The sequence below is a fragment of the Ascidiella aspersa genome, chromosome 3 (genome assembly GCF_963924565.1).
Source record: "Ascidiella aspersa chromosome 3, kaAscAspe10.2, whole genome shotgun sequence".
In the NCBI taxonomy this organism is placed as follows: domain Eukaryota; kingdom Metazoa; phylum Chordata; class Ascidiacea; order Phlebobranchia; family Ascidiidae; genus Ascidiella; species Ascidiella aspersa.
The window spans coordinates 8,599,538-8,624,496 of NC_139449.1; the positions used below are offsets into that span (position 1 = coordinate 8,599,538).

The window sequence follows — 24,959 nt, forward strand, 5'->3', positions numbered from 1 at the left end:
TTGGTATGGCTAAGAACTTTTATATTGTCTCAGCGTGGTTCAGGCCCCTTTGAAAGTGCCTGATAAACTATATTTGGCCAATTTTAAGTTTTTAGTATACTAAACGCAAACATTTTTTGCGCTTTGCGCGTATATTATTTCGTTTAGAGTATGTTTTATTATGGTAAGGCGGTCTTTTCGCCATCAAGGCGCCGTGTAATACTTAATTTTTCTTAGTGTCAACAGCCTAACGCTGTGTTAACTTAGACTTCCTACAAAATGCAATTTCTACCAAAATCTATCTAGTTAATGTAATTTTCTATTCAACTTTGCAATATGGCCATTGTTTCATGAGTAACATTTATTCATATTTGAAAACAGGATGAACGTAATGGAATCCCTTTTATGTGTTTTGTGCGAACATTTTACATGATTTCGGGTGCCGCCGTTCAGCTGTGGAGATAAAATATATAGTATTAATCTTTTACTAAAGTACTGAAACAAAAATGGACGTATTTTTTTGCGTTTCGCGCGATTAACTTGCTTTAGTTGCATAATACCACACGGGTCAGTTTGAGAACAACAAGATTCTTAAATTACTTGAACTATGACTTTACTTGTGACGTCCAATGTAAGCATTTTTATGTACTTTTATAAGTGTTATGTTAATTTTTTTTCTTCCATTTTTTAAGAATTCTGAATTTTAATTTTGGCAAGAATTTCTGATTATAATCTAATTAAAAACTAAAAATATCTAATTTTAATTTTAATGTAAGTTTAAAGGACTAAAATAAATCTGGTTCTTGAAGTCTGTCTGGAATACAGTCAAATCAGTTTTACAGCGGATTAAAATTTTCATCGTCTTTTTTGCTCTAAACCGAAAGCATGATTCCAGCTTTTTCAACCGTAGAAGACATCAAATTGGTAAGAATCAGTTTTACGTTTCTTGCTTATACATCAGTTTGCAGCAAACTATTGTTTTCAATTTGGTATTATTACAAAAAACAAGCACACCCAATTAGCTTTAAGTCGAAGAACGACGGCTACTTCCAGTAGGTATCTGACTTAAAAAGGAGCAAGCTTTTAAAAATACCTGACACAGCGGCCATGTGCATTATGACGTTTAATGGGCAACGCAATTGGGTAACATTAGGCAATATTACCTTAATGAGGCTACACCCTGATATTTAGCATACCTTTTTGCAGTTCTGTGGTTTTATAAAGACTAATGACCATTAATCTGCATGAGGGTCCAGTTGCATTTCAACGCTTTAGCCTTTTCGCGCTGGATTCTCCAATCTATGTACGTATTTCGATAAACTCATTTTATACAGACCACAACTAGCTTGGCCTTGCCTGCACTATAACCCTGATCAGATTTCAGTAAGCCTGTCGGATGGCATCTTGTGCATTATATATGGGTGCCGTTATCGTTGTACGATTACTACACAGGACCGGATTAAGGTTTTCATGGACCTGCATTCAGAGGCCTATTGGTCTGTTTTTATTATGTTTATTGTTCCAACCAGAGTTAACATAAAATAAGATTTTTGATTCCCTTATCAAACAGGTTAATTTAACATGTATTCTAACTTTGGATAAAGCAAAGCTGTTACTTAATAGATGTAACCTATTTTGGTCCAGAGACGATCGCATTTGGTTCAGTACTCTTTTAAGGACTGAAAATGAGCGTTCGCCTGAACAGGTGGTAATCATCAGACAAATATGCATCCTTAATACAACAGATACATTAGAAAACACATACATGAACTTATTAAAACATTTGAGTTCTTTTGCTACTTTCGACGTTAAAATGACGTTCTTTTAAAGCAGTGCAGAAAAATGAACAGAATAAGATCGAAGTCGTTAAAATAAGACGTAAATCTGCCGGAATACGTCCAAAATTCATCCAAATAAGGCCTAAATGTCTAAAATAATTCCTGAAATTGTAGGTAGAGGGTATGGGACGATCGGGGGCCGTCGGTTTGGCATCGGCCGTTTTTTTGGTTATTCCAATTTAGAAGGTAATACCACTATTGTAGCCTATTAGTCCTATTTTGGTCTTATTCCGAACTGTACCGGTATTTCATTTCGACGTTGATGTTGTTCTTATTTTGGTCTTTTGGCTGGAATCCGTGGTGATATCACTAGAACAGCGATTCCAAAACTTTTCTAAAAATTTTGCCTGGTGAACCCGTTGCAATTATTTTGATATTCCGCGGCCTTATACAAGTTTAAGGGTCAGTTGACCTAGTTTTTCTTGTAGTACCGGTACACTAGTGCAGTCACGATTCTTTCTAAAGTACCGTAACTACTTTCTAAAGCACTGTAACTACTTTCTAACTGGTGCAAACGATTTGCTGACAGCGAGTAAAACAGCATAATAGATGCTTAATGATGTCACAAGAGACATCATAAAACACGCTATATGATCTAATAATAAAGCATAACTAAAGACAATAATGATGACAAATAAATGTGTAAAAGAACCGCTGCTCTAGATTCTAGAATATAACTTTTTATACAAAGATAACATCGGTTGGTCCTATTAAATTTTTAGTGATTGGCCTGCTGGTGCTGCAGCCCCCTTAGCCCCCGCCTTAATCCGCCCCTGCAACTACAGAAGGTGTTCATTACAGAATGCACATTGTGTATGTATGTAACAATTGTCATTTCAAACAGGGAATGAAGATGCAGAACTCTCCTATCTTGCCTCCCTTCTCGCCAAGATCCAAACTCAGGTCTTCGCAAACTCGTGGATTCAGTCCCATGAAGCAAAGGTAAATTAACTAATGACTTTTGCGCTTTTCTGGTTGCTTTCCAAGTACGGTACTCAAAAAAACTGATACAAGCAGAGAGCTGGCTAGTTTTCTCTCGACTGTATAATTTGTTAGTATTACTTGAATAACAGACGAAGGCCTCAATGGTGTCAAAGGAAATCTTTCAAATAATTAGGACTAGGTATTGTAACGGTCATGGCTGCAATCACGCGACCTATATGTAGCCTGCTGGCCTAGACCTACCACTGCATGTGTGTTCCTAGTTCGAACGTGTCCCCGTCCTCTTGTGCCTGCACTGCCTCTAGGTCGGTCACAAAGTATGCACATTGCACGATTTTTGATCAGTGGCGGTTCTCTGTTAAACAGTACGGAAATTCAAGAATAACGAAATCGAATTGTGACGTCATAAACGGCTATGGCAGACAAGTATTTATAATCGTACGTTATAAGAAATACAGATATTCACAATTTAGCTAATTAGCATGAACCAAAAATTATCTTAATGAAATAGCAGGTGAAGGTCTACAATCCTACCACATTCTCGTCCGGGGGTTTATACTGCTATCAACATTTCGGTTCGGGTGCGAGTTAGCGTTTGGGTGGGTCCAAGTATTTTTACTATATTTAGACTTACATATTCATGCCTTACTTAAAATTTCAACTTTGACAACTCGTTTCATTCGTGTTAAAATAAATGTGGTAGGATTTTAGACCAGCTCCGAAATGGCATCTTGCTTTTACATTAGCGACAGGGAAACATATCCAAAAGAAATGTAGCCTACTTACCAACCTGTTAAGTATCCAGGATTAAGCTACCTTGGGTATAATTATGCTCATGCACAGCTAATTTTCAGTATTGCTTCAAGTTTTATCAATAAATGACTAAACAAACATAAACCTAATATTAATAAGTTCCTACAATTTCTTAACACGACCGATCAACACAAATTACTTGTACAGAAATAACTAATTTACAGGAACTAAAATGTAAAACTTGCGCCATGTGCTTTTTGCTAGTAGCAACATTCCTCGAAACTAGAAGCGATCAGTTGCATTTCTACGTCATCAACATAAAAATTAAATTACGTTTCTCTCTAAACCAGGCATTCATAAACGCAATGTTCATAGTAAAGTAAACAATTAATTTCTCAATTGTTAAGTTCCAAATGTTTCCCCCAAGAACTCATAACTAAGATTTTCTACAAAAATTTGATGGTTTCTAGCCAAGGCGGCGTAGTCAGTTAAAAATAACCTGAGTCCCGAGTCCGAACCCGGCTAAATGTGCAATTTAGTTGATTCACGCATATGGGTGTCATATAATTCATTTACTCACAATACATGGATGGAAAACATTCAACCATTTGCTTTACACTTTTACATTTTTAGGATGTATAGTTGTCACCAATATCAGTTTTAAATTTGGAACTGCTCATGCGCACGTCGGACTCGGGGCGCGGGTAGTTTTACGTGGTCTTACTCGAGTCCCGAGTCCCGAGTCCTAATCCAGCAAAACAAACCGACTCCGTCGAGTCTCGAGTCCGACTTCGACTCCGCAGCCCTATTTCTAGCAGTTTTTTTTTTAGTTTTTGTACAAAAACGAAATGTTGACATCGCCAAAATCATTAGTTATTGATAAAGTACAATACCTTTGAATGGATGGTTTGGGTTTTTTCATGCCATAAGATACAATTAATGAGCTGTCTTTGGTTTTGTCTGCAGTCGCACAGTGGATCGCTTTCCTCCGTTACGCAACCCCTCCTCCCCGAATGTGGAAGAACTCTACTCGGCGACAGTAGTTCCCGTAAGTAGCAAATTAACTATTCTTTTATGGTTCTGTTGCAGCGCGGTTCATTCAATTTTACCTTGATTTACTTATTATTTGTTAAATTCTTGAATGTCCTACGAAATACTTAACGTGCAATGAAAACAGATTAAATGCGTTTAAAATTAGTTGAAGCATTTTTTTTACTATTTAAATCATCCCCGTTTCGGATGTCTTACCTCTGGTAAAAGTAAGCTGGAACGGTTTGCAACAGCGTGCCTGCAAAATAATTTTCGCAAGTACGGTGTACCAGTAAAAAAATTACTATGGCCATGACTCTTTTTTTACCAGGCATTTTCGACACCTACTTTAATGTAGTGAAACTATAAGATTTCAGTTGCATATTTGTGCACTACGTGGTGAGATAACAGCAGGATTTTCAAGGTTACCTATTTTCAGGGGCGTATCCAGAAATTTAAAAAGGGGGGTCCCGAATTTTCAACTTAGGGAATTCCCCGCTTTTTCGTCTGACGTTAATGACGTCATAAAATAGTGACGGATATGACGTCATAAAATAGAGATTGTGATAACGTCATAAATAATACCGCTTAGTGTGCAATCGTTAACTTCAGGAGTAAATCGAAAACAATACCGTGAAATATATGTGATTGATTTTGGTAGATCCATGTACGGGACCACGCTAAATTACAAGCACGTCTTTCGCCACCTGCAATACTAAATGAAGATCGTTTTCCCGGGTGTTATTCGACTAGCACAACATATAAACGCCACTTAAATAGTTGTAAACTCAGTGTTGTTAACCTTTTTAAGAGAGGGCACATCTAGCGAGCGCGATTTTTTTTTGGTATAACGGCATTTCTTTTAATATTATTGCAAGTTTTATTACATTGCCGAAACTAAAAAATAGTCCAATATTTTTGAATAAGTTTTTCATTTGTTCGCGACGCACTTAGCAGCCCTCCACAGCGCAACGGTAAAGCAGCGCTGTTCAAACGACAGCATTAAAATGTAAACAAAACGGACGTATAAAAGTCATTCGCGCGAAGCGCGAAAATTTTCGCACTTACGTAGTAGCCGAAAAGTATATGAAATGGAAAACTGCGAGAAACATCAGCACCGCCTAACTCGACGTTATAAGCGAGAAAAAGGGGGAGACCGCTTGATTTATTGTTGTTAATTGTCGAACACACACTTGCTAATCAGCCGACCTGAACGAATAAGGAAATGCGAAAGAAAAAATATCCTGCGTTTACGGTCGACCAAACAAGAAACGAAAAACGGCGTTTTGCATTAGGTTAAGACGCGTGACCCAATCACATTAAAAAACACGCAGCTTCGGACGGTGAGTTTAAACGCTGACAAAAACGAACAAAAAACGATATAAAACGATATTGTCACTTACGAAAAGGGGGGGGGGGGGGGGGGTCCGAACCCCCACCCCTGGATACGCCACTTCCTGTGTTAGACGTCCTGTTATGACGTTATTTTGTGACGTTATTTCTTAAAAATGTATTCGTTTGGAAATTTCTTATTGTTCCAGAATAAAGATGTTTTTACTTTCGCCCCTGCGTGTTAATACCGGACATAAGCCATACCACATGCCATACCATATATCGGGTATGGCCTGCGGTCCGCATATTTTATTGCACCTATTTGGTGTCGACATTTCTTATGCATAAATTTTTTAAATATTGGGAAATGACGTAATTTTCAGTAATTCGTAAGATAACTTTTCAGTAATTCGAAAGATAAGTCCAAGTCAAGAAATTTTAAATAAAATTAAAGTTCAGTCGAAATCCAAGTCATATGTTGAACAAGTCAAATTCAAGTCAAGTTATAATTGGAGAAAGTCAACTTCAAGTCAATCCTTGTCATAAAAATAAAGCGTTTTAAAAGCTATTGAATAGGTAAACTTATCGGATTACGAGCAACAGTAGGCTCTACACCTAAAAAATTTAAATTCAGCAAATAGCAAGCAAATCAATTGATGTGCAAATATCAGGTTATAAACTCAAATTTACAACAAAATTGCCTAGGTCCAGTGAAAACAATTTATTTTAACCCAAGTCGTTGGTCCAAAATACTTCAAGTCAAGTCAAAGGATTTTGCCCAAAAGACTTACGTCAAGTCAGGTCACTTGAAAACAGTGACTTAAGTGTTATTAAGTTAAGTCACTAAATTAGGTCAATACCACACTGATATTTGGTCGCTGCGAAAAAAGGTAGAAAAGCATTGTCACAAAAGTTTGAAATGCGTAGCTACGGTATAATAACGTCATGCTGTTACCCAACTTGCAATTTGTTGGGACTATAACAATTGTGTTTTAAATTCAGGCGCAAAAGGCGTCCGATCAATACAAAAGCTTCCAGTCCACTACAATCCTTCGATCAGTTCCAATTATGAGAAGGCATCTGGATAACTTCGGAGGGCGAACCTTCTCTCTGCCAGCCAAAACCAAGCCAGTTCCTTTTCACACCGGACGCTTTATAGTAAAATCAATTTATACGGACAATTTCCTACAAATAACAAGCTATTCTTATAAATATTTATATAAGGTTAAGGTCAAACTTTAAAACTTCATATTTGATTCGCTTGTCAATCAATCTAATTCAGTTAAAAATTCTCTGTTTCGCATAGTTTTTTGTAGTCGACCACGTGTTACATTTTCTCCCGCAAGATTACAAAACTTGTAGAATTAAAATTATATCCTCAAATTTTTTGTTTCGCTATGCACATATACCAAATTATTACTTACTAAATCAGGTTTCAGTTTTGTTTTAACGTTAAAATCAACAGAACTATCCAAATAGCAGAAATTGTTCGCAGAATGATCTCATTAATGCTTTATTCGAAATACGATACGTTGATTAAGGCAGTGGTTCTCCACCACCGGTCCACGGACCGGTGCCGGTCCGCATCAACTTTCCTGCCGGTCCGCCAAATATTTTACAATTTTATATCTTAGTTGCAAAATGCAAGATGCTAAAAGCTTGTCCATCAAATGTAGAACTTCGTCAGTTCCGTAATTTGCTACATTGTGACGCAACATAGAGTTAATGGTCCACTTCGGACTTTATTGTTTGTCACAATGATGCAAGTGTTCTACTAGGCTAGAACTTGTTTGTCTTAATCATAAGCTTTAAAATCAGTTCTAGGTGAAAAACTTCAATGAACCATGTAAAACACGTATGATATCAAAAAGACAGAAGCAAATTTCTTATTAAATTGACGTTTCCATTCTTCGCTTTTAAGTTGCATATACTTTTGTCGTAATTAAATTTTGGATTGGTTTTGATTTTTGAAGGTCCACGGGTCCGCAAAACTTGTTTTGAAATTTTACCGGTCCGTAAGCCTAAAAAGATTGAGAACCACTAGATTAAGGGTTGCTCACTAATATGGTACAGGATCTCTAAATGATTTCAAGTACTGAATATCGATTCTTGTCCGGTCCGACAGCATATCGATATGGGATACTCAGCCATGCCTTGTTAATTGACGCAGCGATTATACCTAAAGCGAAAAAAATTCAAAAAAGTAGTAAGTTGGAGGTAAATAAACTCTAAAATGCTAGGCAAATTTGGTCTAATAACCTGAAAAATACTTTTGAGTGTTTCTATTACATCTGTTTGGCTTGTTTAAGCATATTACTAAAGTAATAAAAATCCCTAAGTACTGTATATGCCTTAAAATCCCTACTGGAGACGAACATAATAATAATTTTTAATCCTGATTAACAATATTCAATGTATCTAGCGCAATGTTTCACAACCCTTTATGTTGTCTTCGCCCCCGCTTTTATAATATTTCAAACCCTATGAGACCCAAAATTTTGGTAAATTACACATCAATCAGACAAACTGTATCAAAATTTGACAAGAATGTCTGGATTTATCCCTGAAGCATGCAACAATACCTAAATTTACGGTTTATTGCGTCATATCGACTTTTATTCCAAAGAAAAAAAACTGTGTTTTGTTTTATGACGTAACAATGGTTGAAGTAAATGTTATAAACACACTTGGAGCTTACTCCATTCTATACTGTAAAATTCTTAGTTGAGATTGTTTGTTTTTTCTTTAATTTTCAAAGGTTGGGAAGGACCGATCTAGCAATTGTCAAGCGTTTTGTTGTTTAAATTGTCAGAATTTTTATCGACATTGTAACAATAGCTTAATATGGCCAATTTCGAGGTGAACTTATTTAAAACGTATATGCTTTTCAGTACGACCCATCCCATCGGCCAGTTCTTGTTGATGAACTTAGTCAAAATCAACGGCTGCAAGCAGAAATGGCAATGGTCGAAAAAGTCAGAGGCTTGAAGCGGAAAAGAGAAGCCATCGGTCACAGGTTGGCTAAAAATCAGTATTACTCAGCGTTTTATTGCTAGCGGCACCCCTAAGAAATATTAAATAGGTTTCGGCACCCCTACAAGATTTTACCGTAGGTAATTCACTACAATGTCATAATATCGGAACTGGTACAACACACATCAACTCTACACAACGTAGGAATTTATATTGAATTTATTCCACACAAGATTTTGAGCAAAAAATATTTTTGAAGAATCTCAAATTTCTCTCGGCACGTTTGAGCATTAAAAATGGCACCCAAGGGTGCCGCGGGGCCCTGGAACTCTGGTCTAAATATTTGGTCTAGCAAGAAAAATTAAAACTGTTTATTCAAAATATGCGAATTAATTTCAAACTTTGCACGAATTCAAGATAGTTCATATTGCTTTTCTCAAATTATTGAAGTATAGTTGAAGCATGGGGCACTAAATATAAGCTGCCTAATTTAATTCAACATAGGTTATAAATCGCAACTTTAGGGTCTACTAGCCAAAACTGATTTTACCAAAAATCTTTCTGTTATATAACTATGCTTGTACTTCTTTCTTTTACATTTGTGTAGAAGGCGTCAAAATTTCGTTTTTTTTATCTCCCGCTTATCAATTTCATCGAAGGAGATTGTCAATGAAAATATAGTATATTAAGCTAGATTCGTCAATCAATATCAAAAATTTTAGATACAGTTGTTCGGCCTATTTACGTTAATTTCAAGTTAAGGCATTGCTATTAAAACTAAATTTATCGCGTTTGCTAAGGTTATATAATTTGGTTGCGTGTTGTTCCAATGCATTTTTACAAGCCTCTGTTCTGGTAAAAAATAACAAAAAAAAATTTGCACTTGGAAAAAATCAGATATCACTTCCTTAGTCAAAACCTTTAATAACAAATCCTGACTGTAGTTTCCTACTTTTATATACACTGCTAGTTTTGCAATTGCTATTAACGCAACGTTATTTTTGCATTTTTTTTTCGCGAAAAACGTGAATTCCCAATACTTTTATTAACAATAAAAATCGAATCAGGCCAATTTGTACACGAGTGAAATAACGGACAACATCAGTGAAGATTATAAATGGTAAAACATTAGTGCAACAACCCCTCCATCCACTTCATCAACTCTAGCCCCCTCTTTTAATAAATCGGTTGACGTAACTGCACTTCCCAAGTCGAACGCAGCGGCCGTATTTGTTGAGATATCTTCCCTTTGGGCATGTGCACTGTTTACGACATTTGTTAGCGTAGCATCGGATCGGCTGGTAACCGTAGGAACCGTAAGAATAGGTGGGACATTTTTTAACACACTTAACGCAGCGGCACACCTGGTTACCAGGACAATAATCTGAAAAACAAGTGTGAAACACCTTGATCGTTTCTTGTGAGAATAAGTCAGCTTATATTGTGCAAGGCCATATAGGTTTCTCGATAGGAAAGCATGGTTTGTTTATAATTTGCAACGGTTTTTAAACGACGAAAGCATATATTCTAAAATGATTATAAACAAGCCCTAATGAGAATAGCTATTGGTGGTCGTACTTCGGAATTTTCTCCATGTTCTTACTACGAAATCGCAAATCTTGTATTAGTGTCCATAGGGGTTTCCTATTCTTAAAAAAAATAATAAATTAAAATTTGAACTACAATTTCATTTGATTGCTTAACAATCAATTTCGTTTAATTGGAAATTTTTTCTCTTGAGAATGTGAATGGCAAATATTCCCGGGGTAATTTGGGGAGAATATAGCCTGTGTTTTTTATACTACAAACTTCACCTACAAGTCGTCCCGACCAAATATTGTTGGTTCGAGTCTAAGAGATTCAAAGTGACATACACAAGTAATTCACGAATTAGTTTAGAATCACATTTAACAACATTTTGATCAAATTAATTAAATTCGCCAACCGGAATTTACAGTAGTCCAAGTTTGGATATCACTGGGATATCAAGTTTGATCCGAAATGATTCGACAACCCTTCTCTATAGTGTTGCCATTAGACCAAATAAATCGAGGGCAGCTCAGTGGCAATAAAGAGCAAGATTGAATAAACCGCGTAAACGTTCTCACCTTTACGGCATCGTTTGACACATTTTCCACGGCGCTTGTCCCAGTAACTACCAGACTTGCAGGCGCAGCCCGGTTTGCAAGGACAAATCGAAATCAAGTTATTCCCCGCGTACCGAAAGCTGTTTCTGCCCAGCAGGCCGTAACCGCCATTTTGACGGGGAAGCCCACATTGCGAGATTAACCCGCAGTCCCTTTGACAGGGCTTGCAAGTGTACCACCTTTTACCGGTTCCACAGACCCCTGCGTACAAAATAGTGAAATGGTGCGAATCTGTTTAGGCCAGCTGACGTACTGCTGCTCTCTAGGTTGCGCCATCCCTGCACCATTAATAGTTGCGAGACAGGTCTGATAAACTTTGCGCCATTAAGGTTGATTGCTCGTTTATCTAAATTATGGCTTTCTAGTGCTTTATTTTGTATTGTGCGCTCTTGGTGATGAAGTTTCAAATATAGCAGGGGTCGACAACCTTTTTAGCACTGCACAGGGCGACCTTTAAAACAACAAATGTTCAGTAAAAGAAATTTATAACAACTTTTTTCAACGAATCAACTTAAATGCGTGCGTTTTTTTCGAAAGTTTTCTGTCTGAACATCAACGTTGTTTATAAACATTGTTTGCCTGGTGTGATTCTATTGCACTTTGGGGTGGGCACGCTTGAAGGTCAAAAAACCCAATATATGGCCCTTATTCGATATATTGTACGTACGAGGAGTTAGATTTTACAATAAGAAATCGATCAAAATTTTAATCTGGAAACCCTGCTACGAGCCACTACCAAACTCCTCGCGGACCGCGGTGCCACTGATATAAGGCATCAGCCCAAGCCATTTCACAACGGAGTAAAGTTGTCACAATTTAAACAAGGAATTTTTCCTCCATTATACAAGCCGTCTTGTCTGTTTAAGGAAGTTTTTATTTTCGTTTTTTAAATGTATGTCCATTTTCGCATTTTAAAGTAACACAAGAACCTGCAACGAGATTAATATTATTACGCAAAACTGCGCAGTTGACTATATTTAAAAATGCCAACGATGTCGAAAATGCAAACGATCCCGTTAGAAACAACAACAACAACATTTATCACTTCAGAAAACACGTGCAAGTTTTCCAAATTAAGCGTGAACTTACTGTTCGTCAGCTGCCTCCCGCTTAAGTAGGAGGATCCATCTGCGGTATGGACAAACACCAGGGCCAAAACAAGCGCCGCTGTGTACATCATAATGATTTCTAGCAGAGTGCTCCAAAAAGGCTCAAGTGGTTTTCTGTAGGGACTAATGCAAGATGACGTCATTAATAACAATAACATAATTATTAACTAACAATAATGACGTCATCCAAAATGACGCAGACGGTGGGGAATATTTCTAGCGATGTCCGATACTTCGTATATATTTTCGTCCGATACGCCTTATATTGAAAACTTCAGCGTTATGCCGACCAAACATTGCGAACAAAAGTTGTTTGGCAACGTTTCACAAATATTTTTCGGCCGTTTTTTTATCCCAATTAGTTTCAGCCATTCGTTGAACTCCCCTAATTTTTTTTATAACGACATTTTAACATATATATTTTGTTATGTTATTAGCGCAACACCAATCAAAATATTGTTATATTTAATTTTCAAGAATTGTACAATGCTTTATTCATTTATTTATTTTTGTTTTAAACCTAAATGCTAGATTGAATGACGAAATAATAATCATATTATTACTATTTTTGTTAATTCTGGGATTTAAGCCTACTCCAACATTGCTAGTTGTTGATCTCTTCTCCATATCGTAAGATTCAAGCAAAACCACAAAGGTTGTAAAAAAGATCCAAAACAACTTTATTCAACAAAAGCAGAATACTATAGTTACGCAAAAAGCATCGTCAGTTCGGCTAATATTCTTAATTCGAATGAATCAGATTGAAGTAACATATTGCTAAGCCATTTTAAAGTTTTTTTTACGATATCTCAAAATGTCTGCGTTCTTATCTCTGTACTATAGATACTGTATTCCTGCTAAAGACCATGTTACGACATATGCGACGTTAAACCGCAAATGCACGATTGTTTTGCTACAGTCTTTATAATGAAATCTGGCTACATGACGCTTCTTCCGGTATGATAGGGTGTTTAGCCGAAATTAGGTTTCTGAATTACACTGACAGCCATCTGGGTTTGATAAATCGATTTCGTGCAGACTGACAAACACGGAACTCTATTTTGTAAATGTTTCCGCGAAATAATTGCACACACTTTATAACGTATTGCAACAAAATGCCAGTGATTACGTGGTTGTTACCGCACTTTCCCCATACTTTCTATAAAATCGATCTGATAAATCACGACCTGGTTTCTGTCCCCAAAATGACTGGTAACACTCCCTATACTTCTAGGCCGCGCTTTATAAATCGTTTGAGTTAAGGCACCACCTATACATTTTTTTCGGTATCCAAAACACATCGTCCCACCTATTCCCAGTGGTGTAAACAAGTCATGTTAAATAGACTTAAGTCCCAGTCAGCTAATTCCATAAAATAACTCTAATTTAAGTCAAAAAGTTTTAAATAATTAACAAGTCAAGTCCCAACCCAGTCATCAGTTGCCCAAGTCAAGGCATATTCTGCAACAGGAGATATGTCGTTGTTTTGTACAATGCGCGCCAAAATGTTGCACTAGAGTTAGAGTTAGAATCAAGAGTGAGATTTAGGGTTAGAGTTAGAGTCAAGAGTTAGAGTTAGAGTTAGAGTTAGAGTTAGAGTTAGAGTTAGAGTTAGAGTTAGAGTTAGAGTTAGAGTTAGAGTTAGAGTTAGAGTTAGAGTTAGAGTTAGAGTTAGAGTTAGAGTTAGAGTTAGAGTTAGAGTTAGAGTTAGAGTTAGAGTTAGAGTTAGAGTTAGAGTTAGAGTTAGAGTTAGAGTTAGAGTTAGAGTTAGAGTTAGAGTTAGAGTTAGAGTTAGAGTTAGAGTTAGAGTTAGAGTTAGAGTTAGAGTTAGAGTTAGAGTTAGAGTTAGAGTTAGAGTTAGAGTTAGAGTTAGAGTTAGAGTTAGAGTTAGAGTTAGAGTTAGAGTTAGAGTTAGAGTTAGAGTTAGAGTTAGAGTTAGAGTTAGAGTTAGAGTTAGAGTTAGAGTGAGAGTGAGAGTGAGAGTGAGAGTGAGAGTGAGAGTGAGAGTTAGAGTTAGAGAGTTAAAGTTAGAGTAGTGTCAAGTCCTTGTCATAAAAATCAAGCGTTACATAATTAAAATTGTCAAATTGGACAGATTCTGAGAAAACAAATTTCTAAGCTAGGCCTAAGTCAACTCACTTCTATTAAAAACGATGATTTAACTGCACTTAGGTCAAGTCACAGATTTAAGTCGTTATATCATCACTGCAAGAGCCAACCGCATCCAAAGCAAAATTATTAAGTTAATTCACCAGTTGTTGGCTGTGGTGGATCAATTATATTTTGTAATCTTAATTGATGTAATTAATTAATTACAGTTTTTAATATAATTCTAATTGTAATGTAATTGAGGCATTTTAATTCTGTGTATTTCTAATTGTAATTGTAATTTGCTAAACTTTTGGCTCCATACAATGATTTTGCGAAAATTTAAGTTTCAATAATGTTTCACGTTGTTTATTTTATTTGGGAAATGATAATTAAGACATAAACTGTTTTCCGTATTTCAGCAGCAAAATAAAACTTGGAAAATTTTTTTTTTTTTGAATTTCCAACATCCAACTGTAAACGATTAAGACGTTTGTTGTTAGCTTTATTTCTCTGTCAACGTAATTATGGCTCTATAGCGGAAAATTAAAACTTTGTATACCAACTATTGACATTAATTCTACTTCACTTTTCAACGAAAAATACGATTCTGTTGTAAAAATCCAACACACTGCAACAGATAAATATTAATTTTACAAATAAAGTTTGTGTTTTGAATGTTTTTTGTGAAAGTGAACTTTCAATAAAATTTTTGCGATTATACTAAAATGAAAGGTATCGTAATTTTTTTCATGGAACAATCGAAACGCTTTAGATAACATAATAGCATATAATTTATTTCCAAGTATTTTCAAATGGATGACCTATACTTCTGCATGGACTTCGATATTCTTATTAGTACAGTTCATAAGCAAAAAACGCTACAGGTTTAATATCTTTTCGCGTGTTGTCTTTTCAGATGGGGCTGGCGCAAGTTTCGGCTCAACGGAATGGAAGTGTCACGAAACGAGCGCTTCAATCTGCAGGCTGAAGTCCAGAAGCTGAAGGAGCTCATCTTGCCGCCAACCGCCCGAGACATCTACACAGGGAGGGGCATACGGCTTCCCGAGTAAATTGCAGTGTTGTAAACAACTTAACTTGAAATATACTCAGTCCCAATGCAAACAATTTAACTTGAAATATACCAAGTCCTAATGCAAACAATTTAAATTGAAATATATTAAGTTCTAATCAAGTTTTACACATATTAAAACTAAGACCTAATATTTGTCAAAACAACTTCAAGTCAAGCCTCTTGTTAATCATAAAATACCTAGTCCCAGTCCAAGTTACCAGTTGTTTGAGACAAATAATGGGAAAAAATCGATTATGGGTAATAACTCAACCAAAGACTAACAAGTATCCCTAATAACAAATACGCATCCTGTGGCGAGCCAATTGTTTTACGTGAAAAATTTAAAATAAATAACCAGATTTTATAAAACAACAACAGCAACAAAAACGTTAAAAACCTTTAATTTCAACCTAAGCCATTTGACTCAATGATTTAAGTCCGCAAGTTAAGACATTTGATTCAATAACTAAGGCCAGGTCAAGCATTTCTTAAAACTACTCAGGTCAAATCAAGTCATTTATTATATAGTCAGTAAAACCCTGGATCAATATCAGAAAGGCCTATGAAGTAGCCATGGCCCATGTGTAAGTGAGTATAATATTTGTTGCACGTTTAAAAAAATCCATTTCATTAAATAAAAGGAAAAACCTTAAGATTTGCGAAATCAGAACAACAGAGATTAAAATGTTTTTCGAAATGACCTGACTAAGCGCATTTAAGCCACTATTAGTCATTTGTAGAAGAGTTATTTATAGCGTACAAATATTGTTACCTATCGTTTTTCCTATCCTACGTCTAACTAAAATATTTTTATAGTTTTTTCGAATTTTAAGAACATTTTGCCCTGGATATATCTTAATAAATCTAACCAAAACGGTTGCAGGCGTCGAGCTAATTTGGTGTTGCGAGCCATAGCTTGAGAAACACTGCATTTATGTAGCCTATCGGCTATCGTGTTAAATACAAACCATATACAGTAAACTTACGCAAAGTGTATGATTATGACTGTTTGATATCAAAAGCAAAAGATCTCATTTCCTTTAATAACAAATCCCTCAACCGGTTTTGACTTTGCTCTTAACATTGTCTATTTCCTTAGCGGCCACCACACGCGGCGTGCGGTCAGGGTGCGATCGCCCCCGGAAATACCCCCGTTCGCGCCCCCTCCTTCCGCCTGGGTGGGGCCCGAACCCCACAAGCCCCACACGACCACCGCCGCACTTCCTCACCCTTACGACGCGCCCCCTAAACCGGGGACGGTTTGGTCGAACAGGGGCGACCCCCAGGTCAACCTAAGGAACTCGGCACCGCCGGCGCAACGGACTTTAGACCTTGTCGTGCAAAGCGTACCAGTGCCAGGTAAGCGTTCAAAAATATCTCGCAACAATTCAACTGGTAAAATGCTTCCGACTTTTATGTAGATGTTAGTCACTCTTCAAGAATTACCAGTATTCATGTAAACTTCCATTTGACTTTATGCAAAATCCTAGCTTTTTTGGTTAGTTTGCGACAGTGTTGTTAACAAGTCATTTTGAAAATAACCCAATATTTCCCAATTTTTTTAAGAAGTGTTCAATGGAAACACTTTATTTTAACCCAAGTTATTTGTTCGAAAGACTATCAGGTAATTTTCCCAGAATACTTAAGTCAAGTAATTTTGCTAAAAAGACTTAAGTCAAGTCAAGTCAAGTCATTTCAAAACAGTGACTTAAGTGCTCTAAAGTCAAGTATTTGACTTAAGTCATTACAACACTGGTTTGTGATAATATCTTGCTTTTTATTTCGTGATGTAAGGCTGCGCTGGGCCATAGTGTTCCTAGAAAGTTCCTTTCTGGGGTTACATGTTTTGAATATTTGCCCTATACGCTTTGTAACAGGCCATTTTAAAGTAAGTACCAAACAAGAACAGTGCTTTGATTGTAAGGAAGTGGCAATTGGCCAGTATCGCTCTTTAACGCTTGTACTAATACGTTATATTTTATGGGTTTGGGTTAGTTTTGGGGTTAGCGTTTGGGTTTGGCTAGTGGTAGTATTAGATTAATTTTTCTGAGTTTTGCATAAATTTAATGTAATTCGGAAATCGATTTAAATTACTTTGTTAGCCGGGTAAATAGTCCCACGCAAAAGGTGTTTATAGGCAATTTAACCGGATTGCTCTTTAACGCTTACACCAGTTGTGCTTCTGTGTCGATTTGAACTACTTTGGTGCCCGGGTAAACAACCTCTGCCTTATTGTTATTTGTATTGCACCCGTTGTTTTTGGAAATCAGTCTAATAATTATAATAGAACCTGCGATAAGGCTATAAACTACACTTGGGTTAGGGTTTCGTTCAACGAGATGTCTCGTAAATGCATCTCAGGAGCAAAGATAAACCTTCGTGCTTTCTTCACGTAAATTACGTGTTGAAAAACTATACACATCTATGATACTTTTGCCGCGCAATTCTACGTATTATAAATAGCGTTGGGCCGCAAAGTTTCAACATGTGACTATCAATGTTTTTTAACATCCAGGCATTCCACAATCACCCGCTACCCACCCTGGGGAGAATGTAATCCCGGAGAATGAAGCATTACTAGAGGATGAGGGTTTTCCTGAGCCGGAACCTTCTCACGTATGTAATAAGTATCAACAAAACAAAACAAAAAAACTCAAAGTTCAAAAACCTTAAAAAAAAAAAGTTAAAGTTTTTCAACTTTGAGTTTTATTTGTTTTTATACGCGTTAACGTAGTATTTCCTAAGGGTTTGGGTCGTGACCCAAAATTGGGTCGCTGTTTGATTTGGTTGGGTTGCTGACTGTAGTATAGTTAACATGTTTATACTAATTAAGATAGGTTCTGAGCAAGACTTCGCAATTAAGAAAATTAAGGAAGCAATACAAATATTATCTCATAACAATCTTTAAAATTTGCAAATTATTTATGCTAATGCCTAGTTTTTTGTTTGCTTACAAGAAAAACAATTGGGTCGCCAAAGCTTAGTCGTCATACTTACGCAAAATATATGGGTCTCCTCGAAAAAAGGTTGAGAAACGCTGCGTTAGCGGAACAGTGATCGACAAGCAAAAACCTACTGCCAATGGTTTTGGATTCCACAAAGATACGCCCTTTTATAAGGAAAATACACACTCAGACAATTGTGCGTTTGAAAATGTTATTACCGAAATCATCACTTTGTCGAATTCACGACTTAGTACTTAGGTTTAGTCGCACATCAACGAAAGTTCGGTAAATTAGGAAAATTAAACGAACGGTTGTGTATTCCTGTAAAAAGCGCACGGTTGTACAAAAGTTTTTGTCAAAGATTTAATTCCTTGTCAACTCATTTGCGAAAATACCAAGCAAAGTCGTTGCTATGGTACGTCGGATTAAACATTTTTGTCAAAATAAAGTTTTAATTATTAAAATTATTAAACTTGTTCAAACATGAGCAATACCTAAATTGCACAATAAAAACGTAACTTAGAGCGAGCAGCTGTTTCACACGCAATGTTATTAGGTCCAAGTCAAGTAGTTTACCTCATAAGACTTGTCAAGTCATAATAGTTAGCCAACAATACTTACCAATAAAAACAGTGGCTTGGAAAAACTTTATATAGCGTACAGAATTCAACTAGCATAGGTCACCTATGCACAACATCATATCAATAAATTAAGTACGATAAAGACACGTTGGTTTCTTTTCAGGTAATGCAGCTCAACGAACCAGTCGAGCAGATCGAAGTAGTCGAACCACGTGACACGATACTGGAAGAACAAGTAGCTTCCACGTAGGTTTTTTACGAGTTTGTAGATCACATCGTATTCCTTTGATTGTAAATTTGTAAATAGCCTCAATGTGGCGAGCATTAACTATATTTTGCTTATATTAGGCCGACTTAGACGGTTGCTTTCCACAAGGCAGTATTTCGCATTTGTATAGTCGATTTTTATCTATCTTATAATTATCTGATTACTTTCAAAATCGCAATAAATTTAGATGAAACATTCACGACAACAAAGATTTTTGTTCGTTTGTTGCCTTCATGTGTGTGCATTTGTATATATCAGGGATTGGCAAACTTTTTAGCAAGTTTGTCAATAAATTAAAGTTTACTGTTGCACCATTATACAGTGTCGTATAGATTCAAGCCAATGACAGTTTAACCCGGGGTTTCCACAAAAAAAATACTATTTGTTTTCTCACAAAGAAAAAAAACATAATTAAAAACTATAACTTGCACATTCGTTTCAATTTTTGATTGCACTTTTTAAATCGAAGAGTAAAAAATACATCACAACAATCCGCAATTTACCTACGTCTGGTATTTATTGATTAAAACCATAAAGGTTTCAATATTTCATTTTTGACATTTTTAATTTTTTTAAATATATCATACACAAATATGTGTTCAATAAATGTAACCTAACCCTTCTGAAGTTGCTTTTTTTACAAACGATTACGGCATCATTAGTACACCGAAAGCTATCATAGATTCACCAAATCTGTCGTTCAGTGATGCAAGGCGGGGTATAAAAACAACTAGTCCAACTAGAAATCGTGAGTTCTCACCTCACTGCAGGCTATAGTTGTTTTTCTATCCTGCCTAGATTCGGTGATTCTGCGATAGATTTCGGTGTACTCGCTACATATAGTGACTACAACGAAAACAATACCTATCTTTTTTTGTCAAGCGTTCCCGCCTCGCCCTCGGTGATCCCCGAAACCCCAGTCGACCGCTCCCGCTCCATGGCGGCACCTAGCGCCAGTCCGGACGGCCGTGCACACAATCCACTTATTTCAACGTCGGCGCTAGATGACGCTGTTGCGTCTGAAGAGGAATGCGCAATTCTGCGCGAAAAGTTCTTCGAGATTAAAAGCGAGGAAACAGGGTGAGGATTTTGGAAGTTAACTTATTCACACAAACCTGTCGTTGGTGGCGATGGCAGTAGTATAGGGAGGTGTTTATTAAGATTTTTACTTTTTTTATTTTTTTTTCAATGGGCACCTTTAGATCTTTAAAATGGTGGCGGCGCATCTAAATCTGTATTATTCTTGAATTTGAATTTCATTACAAATGTTTCTTAGCTACATATCTTTGAAAGTACTGGGGGATTAAAAACTAAAAGAAATAAAAAATATGTAAAAAAATATATGTTTTATAGTAGGTATAATACTAATTGTTTTTTCATTAGCCCGCGGCCCACCTGACGACCTACGTTGTAGAATCGCTACTTTAAAGCATACGTACAGAGATGATATGTGTTAAGACTTGTACTTACAGTTTGTTATTAGCGGCATTAAACTATTTAATTTTCTTCTAATAAAACCAAACAAGGCTGGATGCAATTTTAAGTAGTATACCCACCGAGGTTATGGGTCGTTTAATTCAACTGCCCAATTTTTCTCGTTTTAATGTTTCGATAAAGCAACCAACATCAGATAATGCTTGCTGTTTTGGTAGGCGTCAGTTGGACGCCTAAACACAGAAGAAATGCAACGGACCAATGGTTGTTTGTTACGATTTCATGCGCTATAATAGTGATTTCAAACTATATGTGCCTCAAGCGATTGTTAAGCGTGTCGTAAAAGTTTTTGTAAAGCGTTTCACCTTTGAATTAGCACGTTTTATTGCACAATTAATAACATTAAGACATTTGTTTATAGTTTGTCGTGTGTTAAGCGCGATTGTTAAGTTTCTCTGGTCTTTTTACTCTATGCCGTAAATTGTTTAGGCTTTTTAGAGTGTGCCGCAAACGTAAAAAGCTTAAAGCACCCAACTGTAAGCTTAATAAACCAAAGCAAACTTGCACATGGCGAAATGTTTTTTTCGAAACACCGATATTGCAAAAGTAAAACACAAGCCATATTTCAATTGATTACGCTACAGTAGAAAAAAAAACAACAACATATATTTGCAAACAAGTGTAAATTCGTGATGCTTTCCGTCTAAACAACAACAACTATTCAAAAGCAAGTTTAGGCCCAAAGTTTTCAGAAATGTTTAAAAAATTGTCCGTTTATTAAGACCTATCATTCAAGCAAGGCAGGATAAAAAACGTTTGTTGCCTGCAGGGTTAGGTTTAAACTCACGGCATCGGCAAAATCGGGTCACGGGTTCATTGATTTACTCCAAAAAAAAAAAAAAATTTGTAACATCTTTACTGAAATCGAATACTTTTCTTAGGAGAGCCAGCTTTGAGCAAGTTTCCGCTCACTTTCCATCTGAGCTGTCTCAACGCCAGGTCAGCTACTTACAGACCTTCTACGACCTTGCCTCGCAAAACCAGTCGTTCGGTCCGGAAGAGTTTATCGCCCTGACGTCACTTGCGCAGAAGGTGAACGGCTTCAGGTGGGTTATTTATCCTTTACCATTTTCCAAAACTGTACAAAGTTAACCAGGGCTGCGGAGTCGGACTCAGAACTCGGGATTCGTGTAAGACAACGTAAAACTATAGCCGAGTCCCCATGTGCGAATGGGTAGTACGAAATTTTAAAATTGATGTGGTCGTCAACTGTAACTTGGAAAAGCGGACTAGCATGTTATGGTAGATATTTTCCAACTGTGTATTGTAAGTAAATGAATTATATGAAGAATATAAATATAAATTTGATTGCTGAATATGTACCGTATTTAGTTATGTAAATTAGCGAAATACAGGCTGTATAGCTTCTGACTTGGATTCGGGACTCAAAATCGCAAATTTGGCATGGAGGACTAGGGAGATTCGGGTATTTTTAAGCGACTCCGCTCCGCCATTAACGCCTGTAACCTATCTAAGTACGTATGGCTATAGCAGAAATATTCTATTACTATAAGCATGATATTTTTTTTAATAGTTTTGATCTTTTCACAATTTTCTCAATAGTGGTTTTGATATGTTCTACACCAAAACTAATAGACATGTTTCAAATTTATGTGCTTTTTTATTTTAAATTTTATCACTATCTTTTGCTTTATTGATTTAATATTTTTATCCTAAGTTAGCCATAAAATAGCGGAGGTTCCAAATCAAACTTACAATCCATACGCAATAATTGCACTAATATTGTAGAATATTCCTTTTTTACTATAAAATGTATTTGTACTGTGTTATTATTATTGTCTAGTATAAACTATTTGTTTTACAGACTTCAGTATTATTTATTTTTTTTTAGCCCTTCGATTCGCGAAATGTTCGAACAAATCAACTTCCAAACGCTGGAGGAATCCATCGCACAATACACGGTAATATAAACCACAAATACGTCATAAATGTATGTCTTATTGACCATAAACCGACATTTTACAAATTTACACGATGATCTTAAGTTGTTTGCTTTGGCATAGTATTTAAAATAGAAATTTTGCTTGTTTAGCTTGGCTAATTGGCTTCGTAATGTACAATGGGCCCAGGTGCAAATTTCACCGAGATTAAACAATGAAACAGTCATAAATCTAATTAGTGGGCCACGCTCAAAGCAAATTCTTTCCAATTAGTTAATTTGGCTGCTAACACGAATTCGTTTGCAACGATGAGACTTCTTTATTTAACGTTTTTTGCCTTTTTACATTTCTCATGTTGTCGCTTTATTAAAATGTTACCAGTCACCTATATGTGACTTATACGTGGATAATCCACAAATTGTTCTTGCCCTGACTTAAAATATATAAACGATTTGATGTATGATTAATCAATATCAATGTAATTACGTGTTGACATATTGACTTTAATTCATTCAGGTAACTGTTTGAAAGGCAATGACTTGAATTAACTATATTTTTTGAGTCATCTTGAAAAGTATAACCACGACAATCTACTGAAGAAAATGCCTCGAACTATGGTTATCAACTAAAGACTTGGACTTTGGCGACTTGCTATATTCAGTAAAACTCAATTTTACTTGGGTTAGCAGGAAAATCTTCTTCAAATGACTTATTTCCAACTTAAGTTTTATACCGAAAAAAAAAACAAATGGCACAGAAGTCAGCAACCTTCACTCTTGTCGTTCCAGGAGTTATTCGGGTCGGTTGATCGTACCGCGAGGGGGCGCATCGGAGTCGGAGCCCTGCTTCAAGTTCTGAGCACGACCTTACAGCGGCAGCTGGAACCCGACACAAGACTGGCCGCGCAGATCATGGAAACCACTAGCAAGGTGCGCGAATTGGTTAATTACTGTTCGAAATGGGATTGCACGATAACCTCTTTCCGTATCTCTGATAAGTGATGGCAAGCTTTTTAGTATCAGTAGGCTACTGGTCCGATAGTATAGGGTGCTGTAGGTGCCAAATACATGTAATTTCAGGAAAGTCTTATACCTTTGTGAAAAATTTTGGGATCTTCAACGAGTTTTATGCGGCTCTTACGTTCAGGTTGTGTTTGATATCTTGGTGCACTTAAGGCCAATTACTTGACTTAATAAAGTCTTTTAGACAAATAACTTCAGGTGTTTTCAATCAGTTGTTTTCATTAGGAAATATTTTATAAAATTGCTTTATTTAACTCAATTTTCGCATGTAAAACAATTTACATTTTTATGAGAAATTTTATGACAATTACTTTACTTAGAGTTGACTTGATCTTATAATTAAATGAGTAGGAGTAAACTTTTTATTTATGCAGAAGACTTGACTAGGACTAGAATTTTTTTACAAATGACTTGACAGGGACTTTGTGTTCAAAATACCCTTTACAACACTGCTTTTTACGACCAAAAAATTGCTTTTATGACCTAAATTACTAGGCTACGTTAGTTGTGGTTTCGCGCCAATAACACACAACGATCGGTTAAACAAACTTTCTTCGGACTATAGCATGGAGTTGGCCCGACATTTTAGAACATGTTTATGATGTAATTTACGTCATAAGTTGCATTTTTGTTCAGGAAATCACCGGCGACGTGACTCGACTTGAGTTTCTCGCTTTTATTCCCTATTTTCTCTATCTGGAAGAGATGGGTTAAAGCAAGACACCTTACTGTATCCTGGTGAAAATACTTTAACGGCAGACGAAGTTTTTCTGGTCATTTGTAGCTTATTGCTCGCAGACAAAACTAAAGCTGACACATGATTTATAGGAAAAAGATTCGTCGTGAAAAACACCAGAGCTGGAATGGCTTAATTTGACATAGGTGAATTTTAATGTTAGTGCTGACTATTAATAGGATTGTTGATTTACTGACGTCATTTTATGCTAAATATATTTGGACAAAATTGATTTCAACCACTAACCTAAATTAATGCATGCGCCTTCAATTCAAAAAGATACGTGCCACGAATATTTTCGTTTTTTGCAAAACGGGAAATATACCGTAAAATTGAATCACGGAATTGAGCTGTAAACGCCTGTGTCGCGTTATCCATTTCGCTTGTTTATTTATTAGTTTCTTCTTTTTTTAGCCGTTCTTTAGTTTCTTTCTTTTTTAGCCGTTTGTTTGATTCAAAGTTTTTTTTTATTTTAGTCTTTCACTATCCGTATATTGTTTGATTTATGCTTTCATGTTTTGGATAAAACCTGAAAAACTACAATCTTTTAACTTTTACTGGTATTATTTCTATACTTCAAAGGTGTTGGCACCATGGTCACTTTACCTAATAAAATTACTTCCTTCTAAAGTTGTTAGATGGTTAGATAGATATTTTTATTATGTTACAACGTTTTGCAATCGCGTATCACGACAAACAAACATGAGCCAGAATTCATGCTTTCTGATTATTCCTCATTTATAACAG

General features: G+C 36.2%; 2 protein-coding genes across 2 annotated transcripts; one reads left to right on the forward strand and one right to left on the reverse strand.

Moving 5' to 3' along the window:
- Positions 1 to 761: 761 nt before the first annotated feature.
- Positions 762 to 24,190, forward strand: LOC146159048 (uncharacterized). The gene is made up of 14 exons (XM_083384839.1): positions 762 to 903; positions 2,662 to 2,759; positions 4,479 to 4,560; positions 6,876 to 7,031; positions 8,765 to 8,889; positions 15,110 to 15,259; positions 16,365 to 16,624; positions 17,781 to 17,881; positions 18,955 to 19,037; positions 19,942 to 20,139; positions 21,435 to 21,599; positions 22,406 to 22,475; positions 23,243 to 23,383; positions 24,113 to 24,190. Exons 1-14 carry the CDS (start codon positions 865 to 867, stop codon positions 24,188 to 24,190), a joined length of 1,746 nt encoding a protein of 581 aa, XP_083240965.1. The 5' UTR covers positions 762 to 864.
- LOC146159049 (uncharacterized) lies at positions 9,879 to 12,958 on the reverse strand. The gene is made up of 3 exons (XM_083385653.1): positions 12,083 to 12,958; positions 10,955 to 11,194; positions 9,879 to 10,230 (listed from the first exon to the last, which is right to left on the reverse strand). Exons 1-3 carry the CDS (start codon positions 12,258 to 12,260, stop codon positions 10,010 to 10,012), a joined length of 639 nt encoding a protein of 212 aa, XP_083241779.1. The 5' UTR covers positions 12,261 to 12,958; the 3' UTR covers positions 9,879 to 10,009.
- Positions 24,191 to 24,959: the final 769 nt, after the last annotated feature.

What these genes read in the sequence shown, in the direction of transcription:
- LOC146159048 (XM_083384839.1), top strand. Translation starts at nt 865, where the DNA reads ATGATTCCAGCTTTTTCAACCGTAGAAGACATCAAATTG. An exon ending in ACTCGGCGACAGTAGTTCCC is followed by an intron (nt 4,561 to 6,875) that starts GTAAGTAGCAAA and finishes TTTTAAATTCAG; the next exon opens with GCGCAAAAGGCGTCCGATCA. An exon ending in CAGAAGGTGAACGGCTTCAG is followed by an intron (nt 21,600 to 22,405) that starts GTGGGTTATTTA and finishes ATTTTTTTTTAG; the next exon opens with CCCTTCGATTCGCGAAATGT.
- LOC146159049 (XM_083385653.1), bottom strand. Translation starts at nt 12,260, where the DNA reads ATGTTATTGTTATTAATGACGTCATCTTGCATTAGTCCCTACAGAAAA. An exon ending in CGGGAGGCAGCTGACGAACA is followed by an intron (nt 11,195 to 12,082) that starts GTAAGTTCACGC and finishes TTTTGTACGCAG; the next exon opens with GGGTCTGTGGAACCGGTAAA. An exon ending in TGTCAAACGATGCCGTAAAG is followed by an intron (nt 10,231 to 10,954) that starts GTGAGAACGTTT and finishes CTTGTTTTTCAG; the next exon opens with ATTATTGTCCTGGTAACCAG.